The sequence below is a fragment of the Cervus canadensis genome, chromosome 15 (assembly GCF_019320065.1).
Source record: "Cervus canadensis isolate Bull #8, Minnesota chromosome 15, ASM1932006v1, whole genome shotgun sequence".
Taxonomy (NCBI): Eukaryota; Metazoa; Chordata; class Mammalia; order Artiodactyla; family Cervidae; genus Cervus; species Cervus canadensis.
The window spans coordinates 53,664,459-53,680,217 of record NC_057400.1 but is presented as its reverse complement, the minus strand read 5'-3'; the positions used below and the strand labels follow the sequence as shown (position 1 = coordinate 53,680,217).

At 36.6% G+C, this 15,759-nt stretch overlaps 1 protein-coding gene across 1 annotated transcript in view; it reads right to left on the bottom strand.

Moving 5' to 3' along the window:
* Window positions 1–3,037: 3,037 nt before the first annotated feature.
* The window catches only part of SCRN3 (secernin 3), a 36,835-nt gene continuing 24,113 nt past the window's right edge, over window positions 3,038–15,759 (bottom strand). Inside the window, exons 6-8 of the mRNA XM_043487689.1 lie at window positions 11,123–11,285; window positions 10,045–10,225; window positions 3,038–4,043 (exon numbers count right to left, since the gene is read on the bottom strand). Of these exons, the coding sequence (XP_043343624.1) occupies window positions 3,873–4,043; window positions 10,045–10,225; window positions 11,123–11,285 (515 nt within the window). The 3' untranslated portion in view covers window positions 3,038–3,872. The remainder of the gene's footprint in view (window positions 4,044–10,044; window positions 10,226–11,122; window positions 11,286–15,759) is intronic.

Genomic DNA, 15,759 nt, shown 5'->3' with positions numbered 1-15,759 from the left:
GGGGAGATATTGTTCCCATTTTGATTATGGAAAAAGGGAACAGATTGACCTCAACCTTAATAAAAGGCTATCTTATCTTCCAAGTTATACAGATAGATTGTCTAGCTAACATTCTCAACTTTACAAGCAGAGAAGAGGACTGTGTAAATTTTTTCCATCAGTCCTTGAATGTTAATTTAACAGATGCTTATTGAGCATCTACCTTGTGCTGGACATAATGTTGAATACTAAGTACACAACAGTGGGGGGAAAATGTGGTTCCTATCCTCATAAAGCTTCTATTCTGCTGTGAGAGAGAGGGAGGTGTTAAACATTTAATTACACTTGTGATCAGGCTCTCATGTGGCTCTGAAAATGTGTATCAAGAGACCCAACCTTGTGTGGGGAAAACTTCCCTAAGGAAGTCATGTTTCAGCAGAAATCTATATTAAGAGCACATGAAATGAATGATGCAGGCAGAGGGTGTAGTCATGATGAGGGAACTGGGCACATTCAAGGAATTTAAAGAGCAGAATAGAAACTTAAAAAAAGACCCATGACAAAAGCATAAATAAGATAAATGTGAGCAGAATTTTGTTGATAGTTGGTAAGGATTGGGACTTATCTCAGTGACTGTTTTAAAAGAGTTTTAGATTCAGTAAGAAAATTTAACAATTTGATTTCTAAAAATGAGCAGAAGATCTGAACAGATATCTCACCAAAGAAGATACAGAGTTGGCAAATAAGCATATTAAAAGGTGCTTTGCATCATATGTCATTAGGAAAATGCAAATTAAAACAGTGAGATACTACTACATACCTATTAGAATGGCCCAAAGCCAGAACACTGACATCAAATGCTGGCAAGGATGTGGAACAATAGAAACTCTTATTCATTGCCAGTAGGAAAGCAAAGTGGTACAGTAGTCACTTTAGAAGACAGTTTGGCAGTCTCTTATAAAACTAAACATACTCTTACCATGATACCCAACGCTCATGTTCCTGGGTATTTACTCCAACGAGTTGAAAACCTACACAAAAACCTGCCCACAGATGTTTATAGCAGCTCTATTTATAATTGCTAAAACATAGAAGCAACCAAGATGCCCTTCAGTAGTGGATATCAGCAACCAGGATAACCAGACAATGGAATATTATTCCTCACTAAAAAGAAGTGAGCTATCAAGCCATGAAAAGACATAGAGGAAACTTATATAACTAAGTTATAGAGACAATCTGAAAAGGCTATATACTGTAGGATTTCACCTATATAATACTCTGGAAAAGCCAAAACTGTAGAGACATTAAAAGATGAGTGGCTGCCAGGGGTTAGGGGAAGGGAGGGATGAATAGGTGAAGCACAGAGGACAGAGCAATGAAACTGTTCTGTATGATACTCTAATTGTAGATACCTGTCATTATACATTTGTCCAAACCTACAGGATGTACAATGAGTGAACCCTAATGTAAACTCTGGATTTGGGGTGATAATGATGTGTCAATGTAGGTTCATCAGTTATAACAAATGTAGCACTCTGGTGTGACATGTTGATGGTGGGGGGAGGGTAGAGGAATAGGGATACGTGACAACCCTGCACCTTCTGCTCAATTTTGCTTTAAACCTAAAACTGCTCTAAAAATAACCTATTTTTTTAATTCAGAGGGAAATTCATGACCAGATTTAAAATTTTAATAGGTCATTTTGGCTGCAGTGACCCAGGTGGCTGAAGATAAAGAGCACAAATGGATGTAGAACTTAACTGCAGTAGTCCAGGTAAGAGCCTGGTGCTAGTTTGGTCTAGCATGGTATCAAAGGAGAAAGTGAAAACATGCAGGCCCTAGAGAGAGAAATAAGACTCACATTTCTGTGCCTCAATAAATCACTGAACTGCTTACCCTTTGTTTCCTCATAAATTAAAAAAGAGATAGGGGGCACATAGGGGTTGGCTAAGGGGCTTCATGATTTAAGAACCTATTGCTGAATTATATGTAAGACAAACCAGAATTAACTGAGTACTTGATAAAGTTTTCTTTTGTAATGGAAGCCCTGCGTTAGACAAAAGCTGCCAGATGATGATTTTTAAGAGAAAATTTAAAACAATTTCTGAGCACTCTTTAGCAATAATAGTAATCCCGTATTTTACTAACAATCCTAATTGCAATGATGTGTGTGTGTGCTAAGATGCTTCATTCAAGTCCGACTCTTTGCGACCCTATGGACTGTAGACCTCCAGGCTCATCTGTCCATGGAATACTCCAGGCAAGAATCCTGAAGTGGGTAGCCATTCAATCCCTTCTCCAGGGGATCCTCCCAACCCAGGGATTGAACCCAGGTCTCCCACATTGCAGGCAGATTCTTTACATCTGAGATAGGGACCAATAAATATAACAGTGTAATCAAATACCTAAAATAGAAATTTCTAGAAACTAATAAATATCGTGTCATTTTGAGTTGGATTTTTCTTTTATTTATATTTGCAACTTTGAGTCTTACTTGGTAATCTCTGGGTAACTTTAACAAAGTTTTATAATTTGGGGGCAGATACTATTACTCATATATAATGCTCATAATGCATTATACATTATAGCATTTTAATGTTTATAATATGTTAATATTTCTATTTCATCATCACTATCCCACTCCTTGGAAGGAAAGTTATGACCAACCTAAACTGCATATTAAAAAGCAGAGACATTACTTTGTCAACAAAGGTCCGTCTAGTCAAGGCTATGGTTTTTCCAGTGGTCATGTATGGATGTGAGAGTTGGACTATAAAGAGGGCTGAGCGCAGAAGAATTGATGCTTTTGAACTGTGGTGTTGGAGAAGACTCTTGAGAGTCCCTTGGACTGCAAGGAGATCCATCTAGTCCATCCTAAGGAAACCGGTCCTGGGTGTTCATTGGAAGGACTGATATTAAAGCTAAAACTCCAATATTTTGGCCACCTGATGTGAAGAGCTGACTCATTTGAAGAGACCCTGATGTTGGGAAAGATTGAGGGCAGGAGGAGAAGGGGACGACAGAGGATGAGATGGTTAGATGGCATCACCGACTCAATGGACATGAATTTGGGGTAAACTCTGGGAGTTGGTGATGGACAGGGAGGCGTGGCATGCTGCAGTTCATGGGGTCGCAAAGAGTCGTACACGACTTAGCGACTGAACTGAACTGAACTGATCCCATTCCAGTTCCTGTTTTCCTTGAATGAACAGAAGTAAAAGATGAGAGATTCGAGACACCAAAACAGTACCTCCTAGGGTCTTGGCTTATTTCATGTCCTGATCTCCCAGAAAAGCTCTAAATAAGGAGCATGGGTGAAAGAATGCTAGATAATAAGAGCTAAAAGCTCACTGGTCAGCTAAGTCTTGACAAAGAGCATGTTTGAGTTTAATTAAAAATTTGCATAATTAAAACACTAATAAAACAATGTGTAAACCCTGAAAATTTTGCTAGAGCTGGCTAATACTTGCTTAAAGCTCAAAAAATTTATTAGTTGAGACAATATTTTCCATTAAAAAGAAAAATTTGCTTTCTTACTGTGAGAAAATTGAGGACAATTATAATTATAATAAATAAATGCATACATTATTTTAATATTTCATGCTTTATGCAGAATTGGACATTTCATTATTGTGATTTTTTTAAGATATCATGGCTAACAAAATGTATATGTCAACACCTGAAGTAACACCTGACTATCCATGATATATATGTCCAATTCCAATTTTATTTCCTTTCTCAATATTTCATCAAAGCTATATACAGTTTTAATAGCCATACTATCACCTGAATGCTATTAAAGAATAGTCAGATCTGCTCAAACTAAGTTTATATTATTTACCAAGGTAATGGATTCTAACTTTGAGGATGATTGCTGACCATTTATGTGATCACTAAGAGCTAACATTTGACTTATAAATTCTAATTTCATCTTCTGTACACTGATGAAAAGGATTAACAATTTTATCCACATGAAGATGCTTGTTTTGAAGGATTGATTCCATCTCTTTGAACAGTTCTTTCTCCAGTTTGCTCATGTTTTCCAACATTGTTTTGGCTTTTTCCTGAACAAATGAAAAATAAAAATAAGTAAATACACAGACACATATGTGCATGTGAATGCACACACACACACACACGAGTCTAACCAAATTCCAAATCACCTCTACAGACAAAGTTTGTTCATTCTGGTTTCAAGTTCTGGTTCAGTTCTTTAGACAAAGAAGGAATGAAATTCTTTGGGAAAAATCATTGTTCTAGCTTGAGTTAATCTATTAACCACAAACTATTAGTTATTCTTAGTAGAAAAGACAATAACAAATATGTAGTACTAGTCTATAAGCAAGAAACATCAAAGACAAATAACAGGTCAATTTTTGTATTAATTGTGAATGGGGAAGACTACTGAAAACTGAGGCTGAGCTATTTTTGTGAATTTGGATCTTCTATTTTTAAGACCAGTATTATCAGATTAAACAAAGGAGTAGAATAGTAACATTCAAGGGAAAGAACAACTAAAAGAAAAGACATTTTCTCTATGATTCCTTGTTTCAACAAGGGGGTTAAAAAGGTCATGATTCTTATTGAAAGGAGCATTTTCAAGTTATTAATGAATTACCATCATCAGTTAGAGGGTAGGTACTGGTAGAAAAAGTATATAGGATGAGAGTTATAAAAAGTGAGCATAATTTTAAAAATTTGAACCATTATAGAGCAGAACTCCACAAAATCAGGATTCTTAACTTTGAGATGTACTTCACTGTGAAATTCTATGTAATTTTTTCCCCTGAAGAAACCCTGCATTCCATATCTGAACAAAAAATGTATTCTGTTTATAAATGGTATTAGAATAATTGGTCACCTCTTTGAAAAAGTTAGAACCCTACTTCATAACACCTGCAAAAATAAATTCCATATAAAGAACTTTTTTTCCCAAATATACATATACTAGAAGAAAATGCAGAGGTTGTATTTATTTTGAGGTGAGGCAGGCCTTTTGAAGCATGAAATCAAAATGCCTTACAGTAACAAATATACTTGATTAAATTTTAAACTTTTGTCTGACAAAAAAGTTAAATAAACTGAGATTTAAAATTTGTTACATAACAAAGTTATTCATATATTTTTTTGCCTCTTTGGGGCAAAGGGCTAAACAAGAATCACTTGAAAAACAGGCTAAGGAAAATAACAGACAAATCATTTAAGAAGAAATACCAAAGGCCAATTAACATGAGATTTTCAACTTCATTAGTAATCAATAAATGGTAACAAACTACCAGTAGAACTGACTCTCCCTAAAACACAAAAGTAGTTATTTACACAGCCAGAACTAGAACCAAACTCTTTCACACTTCTTCCCTCAAATTCTACTGTCTTTCCACTACTTTGTTGTCAATCGATATTTAATACTTATTAAATAAACCCTAAAATAGTAACTTCTTTTAAATTTTATTTCAATATTACTTGGAGAAATGTCAAACAGCAATTTTATTTAGTTTAATGGGCATTTAGTAGTAATTCTACAAAACTCACTCCCAAAACAAACAAAAAAAAAACACCTCACTCCCACAAGCAGTATTTAAGGGGAAAAGGGCGTGGACAACTCTTGAGAACTAGCGTGAGAAATTAGAGCAGTGCAGAGGCTGCTCGGGGAGGCGTGAAGGAGAATCCCTCCAGAGCAGACGTTCATGAAACACATCACTGAGAAACTTGAGCAAAGGCAGGAGGAGCCAGAGGGTTCATCATTTTTCACAGCGCTGTGCTCAGCCAGGATGAGCCACGCTCATGGAGGGAATGGCACTGCTGACCCAGGGAACTGGGCCTGAGTCAGTGCACTTAACACGCTCCTAGAGCGAAACACTTGCCTCTCACTCCATACCACCTGGCTACAAAAAAAGTTTACACCGTAGGTCAGAGGTCAAACAAACTGGTCTCAGAAAAAGCAGAAGTAGTGTCAAGCGTGCGTGCATGCTAAGTCGCTTCAATCATGGACGATTCTTTGCAACTCTATGGACGGTAGCCTGCCAGGCTTCTCTGTTCATGAGATTCTCCAGGCAAGAATACTGGAGTGGGTTGTGTGATATATTTAATCTTTTATAATACTTATGTTTAAAAGTATTATATAAGCATTTATCATTTTGTAAAAAACTCATTATAATTATTATTTTAAGTCTATGGAGTGTCCAGTCACTTTCAGTTAAAATTAATCTGAGGGTACATGATCAAGAACATTATTTCAGAGACCAGGTTAACTTTCCTCCAGTAGTCTTATAATTTTTGGTGTGAGATACACTAAACAAGCTACTTAAACTCTCCAAGTTTCAGATTTATTAGGAATCAGCAAACAAAAATGGATAGAAATGGGTGAACTTAATTCAGATGACCATTATATCTACTGCTGGGGCAAGAATACTACAGAAGAAATGGAGTAGCCCTCATAATCAACAAGAGTCCGAAATGCAGTACTTAGCTACAACCTTGAAAAAAGCAGAAAGATCTCTGTTCGTTTCCAAGGCAAACTATTCAACACAATTCAAGTCTATGCCCCAGCCACTGATGCTGAAGAAGCTGAAGTTGATCAGTTCTATAAAGATCTAGAAGACCTCCTAGAATTAACACCAAAAAAAGATGTCCTATTCATCATAGGGGACTGGAATTCAAGAGGGAAGTCAAGAGATACCTGGAGTAACAGACAAGTTTGGCCTTGGTGTACAAAACAAAGGCAAAGCCTAACAGAATTCTGCCAAGAGTATACACTGGTCATAGCAATACCCTTTTCCAACAACATAAGATAACAACTTTACACATGGACATCACCAAATGTCAATATCAAAATCAGACTAACTACATTCTTTGTAGCCGAAGATGGAGAAACTGTATACAGTCAGCAAAAACAAGACCTGGAGCTGACTGTGGCTCAGATCATCAGCTTCTCTTGGCAAAATTCAGGCTTACACTAAAGAAAGTGGGGAAACCACTAGGCCAGCCATGACTTAAATCAAATCCCCTATGAATATACAGTGGAGGTAAAAAATAGATTCAAGGGATTAGATTTAGTAAATAAAGTGCCTGAAGAACTATGGACAGAGGTCCATAATATTGTACAGGAAGCAGTAAACAAAACCATCCCAAAGAAAAAGAAAAGCAAGAAGGCAAAATGGTTGTCTGAGGAGGTTTTACAAATAGCCGAGGAAAGAAGAGAAGTGAAAGGTAAGGGAGAAAGGGAAAGATACAGCCAACTGAATGCAGAATACCAGAGAATAGCAAGGAGAGACAAGAAGGCCTTCTTCAATGAACAATGCAAACAAATAGAGGAAAACAACAGAAGAGGAAATACTAGGTATCTCTTCAAGAAAATTGGAAATATCAAAGGAATATTTCATCCAAAGATGTGCACAATAAAGGACAGAAACGGCATAGACCTAATAGAAGCAGAAGAGACCCAGAAGAAATGGAAAGAATACACAGAGGATCTGTTCAAAAAAGATCTTAATGACCTGGATAGCCACGATGGTGTGGTCACTCACCCAGAGCCAGACATTCTAGAGTGTGAAGTTAAGTGGGCCTTAGGAAGCACTGCAGTCAATAAAGCTAGTGGAGGTGATGGAACTCCAGCAGAGCTATTTAAAATCCTAAAAAATAATGCTATCAAAATGCTACACTTAATCAGTCAGTCAGTTCAGTTGCTCAGTCATGTCCAACTCTTTGCGACCCCTTGGACTGCAGCATGCCAAGCCTCCCTGTCCATCACCAACTCCCAGAGTTTACCCAAACTCAAGTCCATTGACTCAGTGATGCCATCCAACCATCTCATCCTCTGTCCTCCCCTTCTTCTGCCTTCAATCTTTACCAGCATCAAGTCTTTTCAAATGAGTTAGTTCTTCACATCAGGGGGCCAAAGTATTGGAGTCTCAGCTTCAGCATCAGTCCTTCCAATGAATATTCAGGACTGATTTCCTTTAGGATGGACTGGTTGGATCTCCTTGCTCTCCAAGGGACTCTCAGGAATCTTCTCCAACACGACAGTTCAAAAGCATCAATTCTTCAGCGCTCAGCTTTCTTTATAGTCCAGCTCTCACTCAATATGTCAGCAAATTTGGGAAATCCAGCCATGGTCACAGGACTGGAAAAGGTCAATCCTCATCCCAAGTCCCAAGAAAGGGCAGTACTAAAGAATGTTCAAACCACCATCTCCTATGCTAGTAAGGTTATGCTCAAGATCCTGCATGCTAGGCTTCAGCATTACATGAACCAAGAACTTCCAGATGTGCAAGCTGGGTTTAGAAAAGGCAGAGGGATCAGAGATCAAATTGCCAACATTTGCTGGATCATAGAGAAAGCAAGGGAATTCCAGAGAAACATCTACCTCTGTTTCATTGACTATGCTAAAGCCTTTGACTGTGTGGAGCATAACGAATTGTGGAAAACCCTTAAAGAGATAGGAATACCAGACCATCTTACCTGTCTACTGAGAAACCTGTATGCTGGGCAAGAAGGAACAGTTAGAACCTTGTATGGAACAACTAACTGGTTTAGGATTGAGAAAGGAGTACAAGACTGTTTATTGTTACCCTGTTTATTTAACTTACATGAAGAACACATCATGAGAAATGCCAGTCTGGATGAGTTACAAGCTGGAATCAAGATTGCCAGGATAAAAAAATAAAAAAATAAAAAAAATAAAAAAAAAAAGATTGCCAGGAGAAATACCAACAACCTCAGATATGTAGATGATACCACACTAATGGCAGAAAGTGAGGAGGATGAGGGTGAAGGAGAAGAGTGAAAAAGCTGACTTAAACCTAAATATTAAAAAAATTATGATCATGGTATCTGGCCCCATCACTTCATAGATGGGGAAAAAGTGGAATCAGGGAGAGATTGCCTCTTCCTGGGCTTTAAAATCACTGCGGGTGGTGAGTACAGCCAGGAAACTAGAAGACGATTGCTTCTTGGCAGGAAAGCTATGACAACCTAGACAGTGTATTAAAAAGCAAAGACGTCACTTTGTCAACAAAGGTCTGTATAGTCAAGGCTATGGTCTTTCCAGTAGTCACGTGTGGTTGTGAGAGCTGGACCATAAAGAAGGCAGAGTGCTGAAGAATTGATGCTATCGAACTGTTGTGCTGGAGAAGCCTTTTGAGAATCGCTTAGACAACAAGAAATTAAACCAGTGAATTTTAAAGGAAATCAACCCTGAATACTCATTGGAAGGACTAATGCTGAAGCTGAAGCTCCAATACTTTGGCCACCTGATGCAAACAGCTAACTGACAGGAAAAGACCCTGATGCCGGGAAAGACTGAAGGCAGAAGAAGAAGAGGGCAACAGAGGATGAGATGGTTGGATGGCTTCACTAATGCAATGGACATGAACTTGGGCAAACTGCAGGAGATGGTGAGGGACAGGGAAGCCCAGTGTGCTGCAGTCCATGGGGTCGTGAAGAGTCGGACAAGACTTGGCGACTCAACAACAACAACAACAACGGGGGTATTAACAGTACCTACCTGATAAAGTGGTTGTGAAGATTAAATTAAATACCCCATGTAACAGTACCATGGTGTTTGGTGTTTAAGTGTTCAATAAGTCTTAGCTATTGTTATTATGCTTAATATAATAAATTGCTCTAAAAAATTCAAACTACATTCTTAACCATTATTTTTAACAAAAGGTCAAAAATAATATAAGGGTTTCCCAGGTGGCTCAGTGGTAGAGAATTGACCTGCAAGTGCAGGAGACACAGGAGATGTGAGTTCAATCCTTGGGTTGGGAAGATCCTATGGAGGGGGAAATGGCAACCCCCTCTAGTATCCTTGCCTGGAAAATTCCATGGAGAGAGGAGCCTGGTGGGCTACTGTCCATGAGGTCAAAAAGACTTGGTCAGGACTGAGCAACTGAGCACACATACAAAAATAATATAGCTCTATTATAGTCTAAGCATCTAAACTATTTTTAGACCTATTTTTATATAAAGGAAAGAAGGCTGACATTCCAAAGTTCAAAATATGAATTGAATCATACTTTAAGTTATTCTTCATGATAAACAGAAAAGATAATCTAATCATACCATCTTATTATCTAGTATTTCCAAGGCCTGTTGATGTTTTTGGTAGAGTGGATGTCTTCTGTCAGGCTTGATGTTAAATTGTAGCTTCTCTTTAACTGAATCTTCAAGTTCAAATGTAGGTGAACTGGTGTCCAATAGTTGTGAAATATTTGGCACAAATATGAAAGGCTTAAAAACAGATCTAGAAGCAAAAGTATTAAGTTGGTATGTGCGACATAAAAATATTCAGCATTATTCTAAATCTTCTATGATTCCCTCTAGTTTCTACTCATCTATAACATATTGATTGTTCCTATCATACTACTTTTACCTGTACCTATCTTCCTTGGTATACTAGGATCTTCTTTTGGGGCAAGGGACATGCTTTATTTAGCCTTGAATTCCCATGAACCTAACAAAGGGCCTGGCATATAAACAGTGTCAAGTAAACTTATGGTTCATTTTTTACTGCAAACTCCACAGTTGGAGGGTACGAACAATCCTCAGTGCAAAATATTGAGGATTAGGATATGGGATGAAAATAAGCAGAAGTATTAATAAAGAGTTCACAAATTTCATTCCATTTGCTTGAAGATATCTCTAATAATATAAAGGATAAGAGATAGCACACATAAGATCATCTCTAAATGTAATGTGCATTATGTTTTATGAGAGATACCAACAATTTAAATCAAGATAGCCTGTATAATCCTACTTGATAAAGCTTGAACTATTGATATTTTAAGTTTTATATGTTTTCTAGAGTATTAAACCATTTTACTCTTACTAATCATCTAATATTTAATACAGAAATCTGCATAAGAAAACCTATCTACCTTCTTTTCTTGACAATTTTAAATATATTTGGGGAAAGAGGGGATAGGAATAACTGTGTACCAGAAACAATAAACATTTTCATCCCGTAAGAATGAGAACAGTTATATAACACATATGCAAATGGCAGACTAAAACCTGAATAAAACATCCAGTAGAAAATTTTTGTCATATTGGTGCAACAAAAATTTAGCCTGACAAAATCATGACCAGACTAATGACTCTACCCTACTCCCTGCCTGGTTGATAGTATTTGTGACCTTACCTCTCAGGATGAGGAGTCCCTGTAAAGAAGTGAATGCAAGGAAGGTTGGAATCTTGAGGTAAAACAGAAACCATGCTTGCAGTGGTCAGGAATTCTCCCTCCATATTAATGCCACTTGGTTTATCTCGGAGAATTTCCACCATTGTTTCAAAAGTTATATTTCCTAGGGAAATAAATTTTAAGACCATCAAATACATACACATTTGCAAACTGGTATCCTGCAATTATGAACTGCTTTCTCTACTGATAATATTTAACATGAGATACTGGTTTAGGTATTAAGTAAGACTGACTATAAGCAAATCTTGTATCATAACTGTTAGACTCACTGCGCTGTCACAAGGAAGATATTTTTTTAAATATAAAATAAACAAAATTTCAAAACATTATAACAGGATAAATCTGTTATCTCTTAAGAAGAAGAAATCAATAATACAAAATACACTCAATCTCACTGCCCTTTCAAAATTTTTTAAGGGTTATGCAGTTAGCAATTAGCTAACAATGTCAATAATTATTATCTGAGGCTATCCATTCTAGGAACCAAATATTAAGAGAATATTGTGCTTAGTTTCCAACATTACAAGAGATGATCTTTACAAAATAACAAATTATTTTTCCTGTAATAATTTCTATGTCTGACATTAGTACTCTTTTATGAAAACCTGAGTGGGAATCAAGGAGACAAAAGACATTATTGGCTAGTGGAACTTGTATGTACATAGTTCTGTCAGAATACTTCAAAAATCTAAATGTCCATTGTGCATGATAAATATAAATGCATTATATTCTGTTTTCTGCTTTCATAGGTAAAGTTTGGTATTTTAAGGAGTTTTTTTGAGAAAAACAGAAAAAAAAAATCTATTTTATCTTTTTACCAAACACAACATGTCCATGGTTACAGAGAACCTCAGAATCCCGTATTTGGAAGGCATTTCCACCAAAAAATTTAAAAAGCCCAGCCTGCCTTCAGACAGCTCTGCTTCTTTCTATACACGTTTATATGACTTAGGATCTCTCATGACAGGGTGGATAACCTTACCCCTCCACAATGCAGTCCTCCAAGAGTAGCCAAAATATCTTCTTCTCACATGATAATGATTCTCGTTTCCAAAATTTATGACTCTCAATTTTCCCTGAATCACATTAAAACTCCTTCAAATTAAAACTTCTACCAAACTTAACTGAAATAACATTTTCCTATCTTTCATCTGCATTGGTCCTATCTTTTGTCTATCTCTGCCATTAGACTATAAATTCTTGATCTTTTGTCTGTATTGTTCCTATCTCTGCAAGTAGATCACAAATTCTCTAAAGACAAAAATGGGATTTTCTCTCTTTAGTTCTTATTCATTCAACAAATTTATTGAACATCTATTAAATGCCAGGCATTGTCCTAGACTATGGATAAACACAGTAATCTAATTTACACTTGGGTTTACTTAGGAATTTAATATTTGATAAAATTGGTTGGCACTTCAAATCAGTAGACAAAAGATAATTCATTTAAAAAGTGGTGCTGACAGAAAACTCTACTCAGTACTGTATAATGGCCAATATGGTATGTGTGTTTGTGTATATATATATATATATATATATATATATATATACACACAGACATATAACTGATTCACTTTGCTGTACTCCTGAAACTAACACATTATAACTATACTCCAATAAAAATTTTTTTAAATTAATTAATTTATTTATTTTTTTCAGTGGGTTTTGTCATACATTGACATGAATCAGCAATAGATTTACATGTATTCCCCATCCCGATCCCCCCTCCCACCTCCCTCTCCACCCGATTCCTCTGGGTCTTCCCAGTGCACCAGGTTCGAGCACTTGTCTCATGCATCCCATCTGGGCTGGTGACCTGTTTCACCATAGATAATATACATGCTGTTCTTTCGCAACATCCCACCCTCACCTTCTCCCACAGAGTTCAAAAGTCTGTTCTGTACTTCTGTGTCTCTTTTTCTGTTTTGCATATAGGGTTGTCGTTACCATCTTTCTAAATTCTATATATATGTGTTAGTATGCTGTAATGTTCTTTATCTTTCTGGCTTACTTCACTCTGTATAATGGGCTCCAGTTTCATCCATCTCATTAGAACTGGTTCAAATGAATTCTTTTTAACGGCTGAGTAATATTCCATGGTGTATATGTACCACAGCTTATTTATCCATTCGTCTGTGGATGGACATCTAGGTTGCTTCCATGTCCTGGCTATTATAAACAGTGCTGCTATGAACACTGGGGGTGCACGTGTCTCTTTCAGATCTGGTTTCCTCAGTGTGTATGCCCAGGAGTGGTATTGCTGGGTCATATGGCAGTTCTATTTCCAGTTTTTTAAGAAATCTCCACACTGTTCTCCATAGCGGCTGTACTAGTTTGCATTCCCACCAACAGTGTAAGAGGGTTCCCTTTTCTCCACACCCTCTCCAGCATTTATTGCTTGTAGACTTTTGGATAGCAGCCATCCTGACTGGCGTGTAATGGTACCTCATTGTGGTTTTGATTTGCATTTCTCTGATAATGAGTGATGTTGAGCATCTTTTCATGTGTTTGTTGGCCATCTGTATGTCTTCTTTGGAGAAATGTCTGTTTAGTTCTTTGGCCCATTTTTTGATTGGGTCATTTATTTTTCTGGAATTGAGCTTCAGGAGTTGCTTGTATATTTTTGAGATTAATCCTTTGTCTGTTTCTTCATTTGCTATTATTTTCTCCCAATCTGAGGGCTGTCTTTTCACCTTACTTATAGTTTCCTTTGTAGTGCAAAAGCTTTTAAGTTTCATTAGGTCCCATTTGTTTAGTTTTGCTACCCAAAGCAATCTATAGATTCAATGCAATCCCTATCAAGCTACCAACGGTATTTTTCACAGAACTAGAACAAATAATTTCACAATTTGTATGGAAATACAAAAAACCTCGAATAGCCAAAGTAATCTTGAGAAAGAAGAATGGAACTGGAGGAATCAACCTGCCTGACTTCAGACTCTACTACAAAGCCACAGTCATCAAGACAGTATGGTACTGGCACAAAGACAGAAATATAGATCAATGGAACAGAATAGAAAGCCCAGAAATAAATCCACAAACTTATGGACACCTTATCTTTGACAAAGGAGGCAAGGATACACAATGGAAAAAAGACAACCTCTTTAACAAGTGGTGCTGGGAAAACTGGTCAACCACTTGTAAAAGAATGAAACTAGAACACTTTCTAACACCATACACAAAAATAAACTCAAAATGTATTAAAGATCTAAATGTAAGACCAGAAACTATAAAACTCCTAGAGGAGAACATAGGCAAAACACTCTCTGACATAAATCACAGCAAGATCCTCTATGACCCACCTCCTAGAATATTGGAAATAAATCCAATAAAAAATTTTTAAAAAACAAGTGGTGCTAAGATCATTGGGTAATCATTTGAAAAGTGATAAAAAAAATAAGTTGGAATCCTAATTCATATGTTATTTCAGAATAATTCCAGAAGAATTATAATATAAATTTTAAAAATAAAACTATAAGATGTAGATAATCATTTCTGGTACAGTGGAAATGGCCTTTCTAAAAGCATGACCTCAAAGATAAAAACCATATAAGAACAATTCTGCATGTGACATTTTATTACTAGCTTTCTATTTATGCCAGCTATTCTTTTTCTCCTTTTATCCTTTCTTGCTTTCTTTAATTTTTTTCAAGTCTTTATTATTCTATTTCTACCATGTTAGCTTGTTTGTACATTTCTTATTATTTTCTCTTGACTTTATATATTACAATCTGTCTTAAATTAGTTCTTCACCACTTAGTTAATACAAGGACCTTGTAACACTTTTACTCCAATTACTGCCTCCTGTCTTTTGTGCTATTTCTCATATATTTAATTCTACTGTATTCATCTGGGTCTTTGAAAAGCAGATGCCAATTCTATGTACAAAGCTTTTGAGAGAGAGAACCAAATTTCAGTCTGGCTTCAATAAACTTGGCTTGATGATTTATATAATTTTTTTAAATACACAAAGGCTTGTTTTTTTAACTTTATTTCGTATTTGACTATAGCTGCTTATTTAACTTATATGCAGAGTACATCATGTTAAATGCCAGGCTAGATGAAGCACAAGCTGGAATCAAGATTGCCGGCAGAAATATCAATAACCTCAGATATGCAGATGACACCACCCTTATGGCAGAAAGCAAAGAGGAACTAAAGAGTCTCTTGATGAAAGTGAAAGAGGAGAGTGAAAAAGCTGGCTTAAAACTCAACATTCAAAAAAACAAAGATAACGGCATCCAGTCCCATCACTTCGTGGCAAATAGATGGGAAACAATGGAAACAGTGGCAGACTTTATTTTTTTGGGTTCCAAAATCACTGCAGATGGTGACTGCTGCCATGAAATTAAAAGATGCTTGCTCCTTGGAAGAAAAGCTATGAAAACATAGATAGCATATTAAAAAGCAGAGACATTACTTTGCTGACAAAGGTCTGTCTAGTCAAAGCTATGGTTTTTCCAGTAGTCATGTATGGATTTGAGAGTTAGACTATAAAGAAAGCTGAGAGCCAAAGAATTGATGCTTTTGAACTGTAGTGTTGAAGACTCTTGAGAGTCCCTTGAACAGCAAGATCA